This window comes from Mustela putorius, unplaced genomic scaffold (genome assembly GCF_011764305.1).
Source record: "Mustela putorius furo isolate JIRA1106 unplaced genomic scaffold, ASM1176430v1.1 tig00537227_pilon_pilon_pilon, whole genome shotgun sequence".
In the NCBI taxonomy this organism is placed as follows: Eukaryota; Metazoa; Chordata; class Mammalia; order Carnivora; family Mustelidae; genus Mustela; species Mustela putorius.
This window is the reverse complement of record NW_025422368.1, coordinates 24,948,914-24,961,264: the sequence shown is the minus strand read 5'-3', so window position 1 is coordinate 24,961,264 and position 12,351 is coordinate 24,948,914. Positions and strand designations below refer to the sequence as shown.

Sequence of the window (12,351 nt, the reverse complement as noted above, 5' to 3'; positions counted from 1 at the left end):
AAACAGACTGAAGAAACCATGTACAGAACAACAAAGACCTATAGAGAGAGCTCTAACAACAACAACAAAAAGCTTTGCTAAACAGCGTGTTTGCCTTTTGGTTCAGATGGGCTATGAGACCTCCTAGTACATTTTTCTATCACTTATGTGCCCAAGATGGTAAGATACTCCCACAAGTCAGTTACCCTTTTATTCACATGGTATAAAAAGGAGAGAGACCCTTCCTGGCATAGAAGTAAACCCATCTGAAAAAAGTTTTCTTTGGAAGTACTGCTTCCTATAAAAAATCTTTTTAAATTGAATGTGAGTTTTGAGGACTCAACTTGTTACTTTTCTATTATCCCTGTTAATAATAAAAGCAGTTTAACCGCCATGATAAGGCCACTTGGGATTTATATCGGTCTTTACTGTGAAAAGCTCAAAGTGTCTGTGAGGTCTTAGATGGTATCTCAAGTATATTACTTTACTGTTTTCATTAGTAGACTGAGAAACTGAAACGGAATTTGCAAAGATACATGTTTCACTACAGGGCCCAGAATAAGTCACTCATTATTCGCAGAAAATAATACATAAAGTTCTCTCAGTATTCAGTATCGCATCTTCCAATAAACACTGTAATTCCAATATGGGGTTGGTAAGTGTGGCTCTATGCAACACAATTAGCCTTTGGGGAACAGGCTGCATTATATTAGTAAAATCATTCATTCATTCATTCATTCAAGAATATTACGTGAGCCCATACTATATGCCAGATATGGCTCTAGGCACTGGGAAAGAAAGTTCCAAATTTCATAAAAATCGGTGGGAGAAAATACAAAATCACCAAATTAAAACCAAATTACAGGTGAATAAATGAGGAGAAGGAAAAAAGCAAGGAAAGGTAGCTAGGAAATGCTGGGCATTTACAGTGTCTTATTTTCTATTGCACAGTCAAGGAAAGCAACCACAAGAAGGTAGCACTTGAGCAGGTATTTGAAGGAAGCTAGAGTTCAGTACATTGTTAAAAGTGTAATATTCAAAACATTAAAATGTGACTCACGTAAATATAAACTGAACATAGACCAAAGATTTATTCTACTCACTTATTAATAAATGGATTAACTTATGCTTAAGACTAAAGGAATTGGATGTTAAGACTGGTTCAAAGAGCATTTGAAAATATGTATATATCATACCTACATGTATATATATGATATATACATATATAAATATATACATATATATATATATAAAATTTAAATAATGGTGTGTTAGACTAAGGAAGAGTGCTAGGTTGGAGACAAAACTTGCCAATGTCCTACCATGGCAATAAGAGTATTTTTGAAGTTATCTTTTCTAACAGAAATGACTTAATGTTCTTCTGGGGAAAAAATTAACTAACATGTAATGTCAATATAGTTGAGACTTGGGGTGCCTGTGTGGTTCAGTTGATAAGTGTTTGCCTTTGGCTCAGGTCATAGTCCCAGAGTCCTGGGATCGAGCCCCACATCGGACTCCCTGCTTGGTGGGAAGCCTGCTTCTCTCTCTCCCACTGCCCCTGCTTGTGTTCCCGCTCTCACTGTATCTTGCTCTGTCAAATAAATAAATAAAATCTTTAAAAAAAGAAAAATACATCTGAGACAATCAACAGTAAACAGTGAGTCAAAGTACATTCTCCTAAATAATCCAAAGTCTATTAAACAAAATCCCCATAAGACACTGAAAGAACACAACTCTCCCTTTCCCTTATTTTCAAGTTTTCTTTTCTTCTCTTTTTTTTTTTTTTTGCAAGAGTTTTGCAGATAGCAGAGCCATCCAGTCAGAGACTGTGAATAAATCAAAAACCATTTCCCTCCACTTGCCACTTCAACAGGCAACGAATACCCTCTCCAACACAGACTCACACATGCATCTGGACCTTAATAAGTAAGAAGTTCAGTGTAAGTAAGTCACTGGAAAAACTGGAGAAGCCAGAAGATTTACGTTGGAAGGAGACTGAGAATTGAGGTTGCGAACTGATTTGATTTACATTTTTAAAAACATTACCTGCTGAAATAAAAACTCATTAGAAAGAAGAGCAAGGATAGAGGCTAGAAGACTACTTAGGAGACCATTAAAATGATCTAGGCAAATAAACAAGTAAATATATAGTTTGTCAGATGTAAAAAGTGCTATGGAGAAAAGCAGAACAGAATATGGGAAGGTTGACAGGGATCTTCTCTGATAAAATGATATTTGCACAGGCATCTGAATGATATAAAAAAGAAAACCATGGAGAGAACTGAGGGAAGAGTGGTCCAGATACAGGGATAAGGCAAAATGACTGAGGAGACAGCAGCGGGGGAAAGGTGGGGAGAGGAGAGAAAAGAGAATGCAGTGCCTTGCAAACCATTCTAAGGACTTACTTGGCTTTTAATTTGGGTGAGATGAGAAGCCATGAAGGTTTCAGAGCAGAGAAAGGACATGATCAGCTTTAAGTATTAGACCAATCACAGTGGCTGCAATGTGGAGAATGGTCTGTAAGTGGGCAATGACAGAGGCAAAAAGATTAGTTAGAAGATCCTTTAGTATTCCAAGGGAGAAATAAGGATGGGTTAGAATAGGGGAGTAGCAGTGACTGAAGGACAAACAATCAAAACCTGGGCATTTTGAAGGTAGAGCCGACAAGTTGTGATAAAGGAACAGACATGGGGTATGTGGGTATCATCCTTAGCAACTGGAAATACAGAGCTGCCATTTATTGGGATAGGAAAGACTGCAGAAGTTTATTAAGGAAATTTGGGGAGAAGAAGAGGAAACATTGATTACAACTTATGAAAAAAGGTTAAACATCTTACTTTGGAAGTTACAGGATTTCAAACTCTTCAAATATAATCACAGTAAGAAAAATCAGAATATCAATTTCTAAGTTTTATCCATCAGAACAATATCTTTCACCAGAGTCTCAACTAACCCTCATTGCTTCTCCCAAATACAGATTTTTCAAAATGGCATTTATCATTAATTTCATCCATTGCTGGTCAATATTTTACAAATTGAAGCAAGCATCTGATCCTTCATTAAGTATTTATTAAACACTTTTTGAAATTATTTTACATGTTTCTGCAAAAGGCCTACATATTAAATTTTAAATTCACAAGGTTTACCTGAAGTTCTTTGTATCTATCTTGAAACGAAATGGCCTCTTGCTCTTTTTCTTTAAGAAAATCTTTTTCTAAGACACTATGCTTTTCCATCAATGATTCCACATCCTAAAAGAAAAATCAAGCATAAATTTTGTAATATTTAATGGCATAAAATATATTCAGTTTTTTCAATGAACACACCAGAAAATATTTGGTAAGGAAAGAACTAACAGGAAATATGGTTTGAAGGTCAACACTATTACAGATTATATGCCCCACTCTCATTTCCGGACCTATATTAACACCGATATAACACTAAAATGATTCACACTAGTAAATGTTCACTAATAATATGTTCACCTTTAAAAGTATGTATCTAAGACTAACCATTGTTTATCAAAGACTTTTCTAAGTGATAAACTCATAAAACTCATTGAAATCTATAGCCAAGGGAAGAAAGCATCTTCTTCCACTAATGAGTTTTTAAACAGAGATTGGGATTGTATCAGATTTCGAGTTCATGCAATTCAAACATTTATTTTTTTTGGCAAATGTAAATTATACCTTTTTGATTCTCTGTTTTTCTTCTTCAGAAACTTTGAGTTTAATCTCCAGACTTGAAATTTTTTGCTGAAGCTGTATGTTTGATACATTGGCTCCAGGATCCTCAGAATCATCCACAAAAGCAATTGTTCCATTACTTTTCTCATCATTTAAACCCAATGGAAAAAGTGAGATATCCAGATGAGTGTGCGTTGATTGCTGAATCTAAACCACATTAAAAAAAAAAAATACACAAAAGGGGAAAGTTTACACTGTACCAATAATGAAAACATCCAAAGGGCACCAGAAACCACATTTGGAAATTAAGTTGTAGCAAAGGTTCTGAAATTATTTCACCCTTTAAGTAAATCAACAGAAGACCTCAAACTGTTACAACTTCGCAGCTAAGAAACTAAATTTCTTCTAAACTTTAGAGACTAAAGCATTTATCATTTTGCAAGCAAAGCACTAAAAAACTTGAAACATTTTCTTATGCTTGAGAGCATATAATTAAGTATGGACATATCTGATACTCACCATTCTTAAATTTATACAAACATCCATAATTTGTATATTTTTTAAATTGTAAATCAGAATTTGAAATTTCTTAATAACCACTAATGGATCATCAATCACTCTCTAGTACAGGCAGGTGATAGGTGACTCAAGATTATGTGCTGTAGTTTGGAAATCTGGACTAATTGCAGCATTTAGTCCAATGTCTGGATCAATAAATATTTGAATGAATAAAACCTATGACTGCTATCTTTCTGGTTTTTACTCTAAAATTGAAATGAACACTCTAATACCTAAAAAAGGCAGGGTAAGCGTCCCTGAAAAGAGAAATAATTATTTTTTTGTAATTATTTTTTCTTTTGAAGCTTTGAAGATTTGAAATGCAAAACTAAGTCAATTTTAATAAATGATACACTTAAACTGTACTTTGGTAACTATGGCTACTTAAATACTTTGCAATTATGCCACAAAACAAACATATTATTCAGTTTTTTGAATTCTAGCTATTAGCCTCAAAGTTAAAATATCTACATAAATATTTTTCAGAAATATTTATGTAGATAAAAAATCAGAAAAAGTCGGGGCGCCTGGGTGGCTCAGTGGGTTAAGCCGCTGCCTTCGGCTCAGGTCATGATCTCAGGGTCCTGGGATCAAGTCCCGCATCGGGCTCTCTGCTTGGCGGGGAGCCTGCTTCCTCCTCTCTCTCTCTGCCTGCCTCTATGCCTCTATGCCTACTTGTGATCTCTGTCAAATAAATAAATAAAATCTTTAAAAAAAAAAATCAGAAAAAGTTAAAAAAAATCAGAAAAGCTTCATTTAAACCAGGCTATAATTTTTTTAGTATGTAAACTTACACTTGTCTTTACCTGTGCTTTAGGAACGGTTTGACTGACAATGCTGTTGTCTGTGTGTGCGTTCTCTGGTGATGAAATGATGGGCTCGGAAGAGAGGCAGCCAACTGAAGTAGCATGGTCATGGTCCAGTATAATCTCAGGAGAAGCTGGAGAAAGATGGACTCCAGATACTAAAGAAAAAACAAATACAGGATTATCCAAGAGCAAGTCAAGAATGAGTTGAAAGGAAGAAAGAGAGTAGAGGGAAGGGAAAAGGGTAAGGGAAGTAAAGGCACTGAAACAAAGATCCTATGCCTATTCCTCAGGGACCACTATCTAAAATCTAAAACTAGTATTTCTAAATTTATCATAACATTTCCACATGAGATCCAGGCAACAAAACAGTTTACTAATGTCTTAGTGTTTACATAAAAACACATTACCATAAGTAGTGCATTTCCAACTGAGAGAAAGTATTCAAATATATCATCCATTTATTCAGTCAAGAAAAAGCACTAGCATACCTACTAATGCCCAGCACAAGCACGAAGCATGGAGAAGATACAGTGAACAAGACAGATGAGTTCATGTACTCAATGACCTTATGACCCAGTAGGCAAATAAAATCAATTAAATATGTATTACAATAAACTGAGCTAAAAGGAAGAATAATTACTTTAAAATAGCTAATCCAGGGCGCCTGGGTGGCTCAGTTGGTTAAGCATCTGACTCTTGATTTCAGCTAAGATCATGATCTCAGGGTCATGAGATCAAGCACCACATCCAGTTCAACAAACAGAAAGTCTGCTTCAGTTTCTCTCTCTCCCTCCACCTCTGCCCCTACCCACCTCCACAGCACCTGCTCTCTCTCAAATAAATAAAATCTTCAAAAAAATTTTTTAATTAAATTAAAAAGTAGCTAATCCAACTTCCTCTGTGTTAACTTCTTCTTTGTAACAGGCAAAAGACTTTGTTAAAATCAATTTTAGTTTACTGACTTGTTTCTATAAAAAAGTAATGTTGAAACAGAATCCTATAATTAGCTTGATGACAAAATATTATTAGATTATGATTTGGCTTAAATACAAAGGTCATGAAAAGAAAGCTGACTGCCAAGATGAAATAAGACAAGATACCAATAAGGGCAAAATTAAAAGGTCATATGTATTATTACTATATTTTCAAATTTCTTTCTAAAATTTCAAATATATTTGTATTATGTGTTTTAAAGTTTAAGAGGAGTAAATCACTTTTAACAATAATCCACTTATACATTTTGACTTTCTAAATTATATAGACCTTTATTCCACATTGGCATCAGTAGAAACGTCAGCGAAGTTCTACCATAAATTCTGGAAAGCAGTTCACAATGGAAATTGCATTTTTCCCTAAAGAAAGATATGTATGAGGTCATTAGATATTTTAAAACTAAGGAATATATCAATTTCTGATTGGCCAACCTATGGGATCATTTAATTTTCTTATATATACTATTACTATGTCATAATAACAAGTTTTTAAGACACTATGTGCCATACTGGATAAGGTATTCTAACCTTGTCCCACAGACATTTCACTATTCTACCTAAAATACAGAAAGCAGGAATTTCAATTCATGCTTGTACTCGATATATCTTTTCCAGAAATTATTTTTTCTAATCTTCACTAGTCTCTATGCTAACATATTTTTCTAAAATGTCAGAATAGTCTAATTCTAATTCTGAATTATAATTTATAATAAAAATATTCCTAATGAACTTTTAAAGGCATGAAAATAAGCACTATAGTACAGTAAAGGGAATACAAACTTGTAATTAACAGCATAGACTCCAGAACCATATTGTCATACCAGGTATAAGACAACTGGCAAGTTAAAATTCCCTTAGTTTTCTTGCCTGTAAAATTGGCATAGTGTTGCTAAGGAGACTTAACTTGACTAAAATATGTAAAACATTTAGCACTGTGCTGATATCATTTTCATTATTCCTTCAAAGATCATTAAAATTTTTTGGACAATTATGTTTATTTCTGGGCAGAAGGGTATGTGTGACTATGATCCTGGGTTCAAGAAACTCTTAAAAATATCATTCTGATCTGGGGTGCCTGGGTGGTTCAGTCAGTTGAGCATCTGCCTTCAGCTCGGGTCGTGATCTCGGGGTCCTGGGATTAAGCCCCACATCAGGTGCTCTGCTCAGCAGGGAGTCTGCTTCTCCCTTTCCCTCTTCCCCTCTCCTTGCTTGTATGCTCTCTATCTCTCACTCTCTCTTTCTCAAATAAATAAATAAAAGTCTTTTTTAAAAATATCAGTCTGATCTAATACCTGAACATTTTAACATCTCTTTATATGTCACTCATATTTGTAGCCATATTCTAAGACATCATATTGTCCCAAGTTAAATTCTCATCCTATAACATTAAATGGTCAAGTACATCACTTCAGACGAGATCGGGCGCGTTCAGGGTGGTATGGCCGTAGACTCAAGTACATCATTTCAGAAAAAGAAGGAAAAGTAGGTAGAATATCGGGAGGAAGGAGGGACTGTAAGAGGAAAGAGATACATAAGGGAAAGAGGAAGAGAGATGTTGAGGGAGGAAAACAGGAAGAGGGGAACTTCACATTTGTGACTGCAACCTCATATTTCCACCAGCTACTGCCACCCTATCACACTTTCCCTTTATAACCAAAACAAATGATTTGTTTCCATCTTTTTTCTTCCTCTCCCACCCTTTATCACTCCACTGGACCCATCATTTAAGACATTAATTTTTCTTTCAGTTACTATTAATCAAATGAACACTTCTTTCTTGGATCATTATTTAGTTCTCAGGAGCACTTGCTACTAGCAACCCCCCCTGTTCCTGAACCTCCTCCTTTGGTGCTTGCAATAATACCATTATCTCCTAGACTTCCTCCTTATAGTTTGGCTATTTTGTCCTTGTTTTCTTTTCAGATTCTTTCTCCACTCAATCTTAAGTTTCATTGTTCCCTACACCGTCTGACCTTCCCAATGTCCACATTACCACTTTGAAAATCCATTATTCAGATTATGACCTGTAAGCTAATGATACCTAAATTCACATCTGTAAGCACAAACCACATGCAGATCTCCAGATCCATATACTCAACTACAAGACAGTTCCATTTAGCTGTCCCGCAGGTATCTCAAACTTACCCATTATCTTATATAAAGCTGCTTTGCTTCATGTTTTCCATGTTAGTTAACAGTACCTCAAAGAACTATTTGCCCAAGCCAGAAATGATACCATTAAGTGCCAACCTCACTCCAGACACACTGTGCTACTAACAGTTCTAATTATGCCATACTATTCAATACCTCTGTGACCTCACAATACGCTGCCTAAGTAAAAGGCATAGGTGTGGAGTCAATAATGGATTCAGGGCGCCTGGGTGGCTCAGTGGGTTGGGCCGCTGCCTTCAGCTCAGGTCATGATCTCAGGGTCCTGGGATCGAGTCCCGCATCGGGCTCTCTGCTCAGCAGGGAGCCTGCTTCCTTCTCTCTCCCTCTCTGCCTGCCTCTCAGTGTACTTGTGATTTCTCTCTGTCAAATAAATAAATAAAATCTTTAAAAAAATAAAAAATAAAATAATGGATTCAAATTTAAACAATAACAACTTACTTGTTTATGCAGCCTTGAGCAAATTACATAAACCCCTCTAAGCCACTGTTTCTTCTTCTGAAAATGGGGAAATAATGTGTAGCTCAAAATAAACATTAAGTTAACTCAGATGATGTATATAATCACTTCATTGTACCAGATACATGGTAAATATTCAGTAAATGGAAGCTGCCACTGAAATTATCATTTGTCAACTATCAAAGCAAGCCTATTCAGGAATCTCTTCACCTGCTCCATTACCACCCAACCATAATATAATTTAAATGTTCCACTATCAACATACAACAGAATTTCTAAGAAATAACTATAATTAAAACATTATATATAATAATGGGATACAAATAAAGCAATGATTAGGGAAAAATCTATAGTCTTGAACACTTCAATCAATTTTCAAAAAAAATCAATTAAATTCCCAGATCATAAACTAAAAAGAAACAATAAAGAAAACTTTAAAAGCACAATAAAGAAAACAAAGATAATGCAGATATAGAAATAGATTAAGAAGAAAAATAAATCCAAAAAATCAAAATCCTGAATTTCTAAAAGAAAAAAATCCTGAACTTCTCTTAAAAAAGTAATTAATTAAAAATAAGAGGAAGCAAAAATACACAAATGACAAGGAGAAAATAATTAAAACAGAACAATTTTTCAGTAATAAAACTCCTCTGTAGACTTCTAAGTAAATTTGAAAATCTAGATAAAATAAGAAATTTCCACAGAAATACAGCTTATATAAGTTGTTCTGATTAGAGCTTTAAAAAAAAAAAAAACCCACTCAAAAAATAGAACTGCCCTTGGGAAAAAAGTTAGGTACCTAACCCACGGATAAAGCACTCAAGAAAATTTCTACCAAAAATTTGAAGAATGGATAATTCCAATGTTCTAAAATTGTTGCTGGACATTGAAAGTAAAGGAAAATGTCAAAATTTCATTAGCATTATGTAACATTAACAAAACACTGATAGCTAAACTTGATAAAGATAGTACAAAAAGAACCATTAGAGATTTTTAGAGTATCACTTATAAATAAAGACAAAGTTGTAAATAAAACTAGTAAAAGAATCCAATACCATATTAAGAGAATGACATGCAATGAACAACTCAGACTTGTTCCAGTAATGCAAGGATGGTTCGCTATTAAGGAATTCATTAACAAAATACTCCATATTAATATATTTCGAGAAAAATTATATGATTATTTCCAAGACTTTAAAAATGATTCTGATAAAACTGAATACCCATATCTGTTAAAAACACTCAAGAAAACAGGAATTGATAGACACTTTCTTAACATGATATAGGTCTTAGTCCTAAAGTCAGCAGGTTAATTAACTACTAGGGAAAAAAGTTGTCTCCTATATGAACAGGAGCAAAACAAGGATCACTACTACCTCCGTGCCAGTGAACATTCCACTAAAGGTATAAGGCAATGAGGTTAGACAAGAGAAATTAAATACAAGCATAAAAATAGGAAAGGAGGAAAACTATTTCATGTTCCTACTAACTAAAACAACACATACATTCAGTAAAGTAGCAGGATATAAACTTACACACAGCATATAGAAAATAGCAGTTACCAGTAAAAACAATTAACCACTTAGAGTATATAATGGTACAGAAGAATACTATTTTCCATAGAAAGAAGACAAAATAGTTACAAATTTAAGTGGAAATATGGCAAAAACTTTATAACACTTCTGAAAGACTCAAGGATAGACCTGAACAAAGGAAAAGATCTCTTGAAATTGGATAGGGAAACTATCCATCATAAAGATGTCAATCATCCCTTGGTTAATTTATAGTCCTAATATAATTCCAATAAAAGTAGCAATAAGCTTTTTTATAAGTGAACTAGACAAATGGACATTAAATGTCACACAGAAAAGCAAAAATGCAAATATGGGTAGGCAAATACTAAAAATGAAAAAGTATAAGAAGGATACTACCCCTTCATTATAATAAATTAAACTATAGTAAAACATACTACAGACCTTATTAAGACATACTGTATTTTAAATTATATTAGCACATATGATAAACTCTTTAAAAATAAAACAGTGTATTCATTTGGTGCAGCAGGAAACAGACCAGAAAAATATACCAGAAAGTCCAGAATAGTATGAAACGCAGATATATGATAAAAGTGGCATTTCAAATCACTAAGGCAAAGATGGGCTTATTAATAAACAGTGCAAGGACAAGGGATAGCCATTTGGGAAAAAATGAAATTAGACTCATACTTCATGCTACAAGACAAAAAATAAACTCTAAATTGATCAGAGATCCAAATATTTAAAACTTTAGACCATATAAGGTGTGTTTGTGTGTGTAGTTTCTCTTAAACTATGAGTGAGTTCCTTTTTACCTTGGGTATAAAGGGCTTTTTAACCATAACTCAATTCTAGATACAGTAAAAAAAAAAAAAAAAAAAGGACAAATTTGACTATAGCATATATACAAATTTTGGGGTACCAAAAGTATCCTCAATAAAATTTTAAAAAGCTGATAAACTAAAAAATATGTAGAATATGTATCACAGGTTAAGAGTTAGTATTTGTAATATGTAAAAAATGCTTAAAACTTAAAAGGAAAAAATTAGAAGGAAAAAAAATAGCCTATAGAATAATGGGCAAAAATGTGAACAGACAATTCACCAAAAAATAAAATATACAAACAACCCTTAAATATATGAGGAGACACAGACATAGGCACCTGCTCATTTGTCATAAACACGGGGAGAAGAAAACCAAAACTATTGAGACTCCTAGGTGAAAGACAGGTGGCATGTAGTAGAAAGAAGAAAGGAATGGTGGAAATACTTTTTCTATGAGTATAGTTGTTTTTTTTTTAAGATTTTATTTATTTATTTGACAGACAGAGATCACAAGCAGGCAGAGAGGCAGGTAGAGAGAGAGAGGCAAGCAGGCCTCCTGCTGAGCAGAGAGCCCAATGCGGGGCTCGATCCCAGGACCCTGGGATCATGACCTGAGCCGAAGGCAGAGGCTTTAACCCACCGAACTACCCAGGTGCCCCTATAAGTATAGTTTTTTTTTTTTTTTTTTTTTTACTTATGGTTCTGATTTTTGGTACCATGTTAATGTTTCACATACTCAATAAAATCAACAAGCAAGGGAATAAGGGGATTGAATCTTAAAATAATATACAAAGAGTAATAAATGAACTAAACCGTATTTCAAATGAATACTCTTATCACACTATAAAGTGTGAGAGGGGTTGGAGTGGGGGGCAAAAACTAATCCAACTTTGTTTGGGACATAGTATTTTGACTATATGTCCTCAGTGTGAAGAACAAAATGAATGCTAAACAAATAGTGAGAAGAACAAGAGGAAGAAAAAAACAAGAGAATGAGGAGGAAGGAAGAAAAGGATAAATATAAAGCAAATATGGTAACATGTAACATCTGAAGAAAACCGATGAAGGACATATGGGAATCAGTTGTCCATTTCTTACAGCTTTTCTGAAGTCAAAATAAAAGGAAGAAAGAACAAAAGGGGGGAGGGAAATTATATAACAGAAAATAAACAAGAGATCCAAAGTACTGCTCTTAAAGGAAAAAAATACTTGGTTTAAACAAAAGTCTTCTCTTTGCAAAGTGGCTGAATCAGTATGTACGGAAATACTCTTAGCGATACTGTTCATGATGGCAAATAAGTAACAACACCCTAAATACCCACTGACAGTTGAAGAGCTAA

The 12,351-nt window shown here is 34.1% G+C and overlaps 1 protein-coding gene across 6 annotated transcripts in view; it reads right to left on the bottom strand.

Moving 5' to 3' along the window:
* The window catches only part of CCDC91 (coiled-coil domain containing 91), a 356,615-nt gene that overhangs the window by 254,327 nt on the left and 89,937 nt on the right, over window positions 1-12,351 (bottom strand). For 5 of the 6 annotated variants that reach the window (XM_004755697.3, XM_045073381.1, XM_004755696.3 and 2 more), the window contains exons 4-6: window positions 5,030-5,187; window positions 3,669-3,872; window positions 3,126-3,230 (exon numbers count right to left, since the gene is read on the bottom strand). In XM_004755697.3, the coding sequence (XP_004755754.1) occupies window positions 3,126-3,230; window positions 3,669-3,872; window positions 5,030-5,187 (467 nt within the window). Of the gene's footprint in view, window positions 1-3,125; window positions 3,231-3,668; window positions 3,873-5,029; window positions 5,188-6,295; window positions 6,385-8,169; window positions 8,296-12,351 lie in introns of those variants that run through there. The other variant, XM_004755698.3, reaches the window with a different exon arrangement.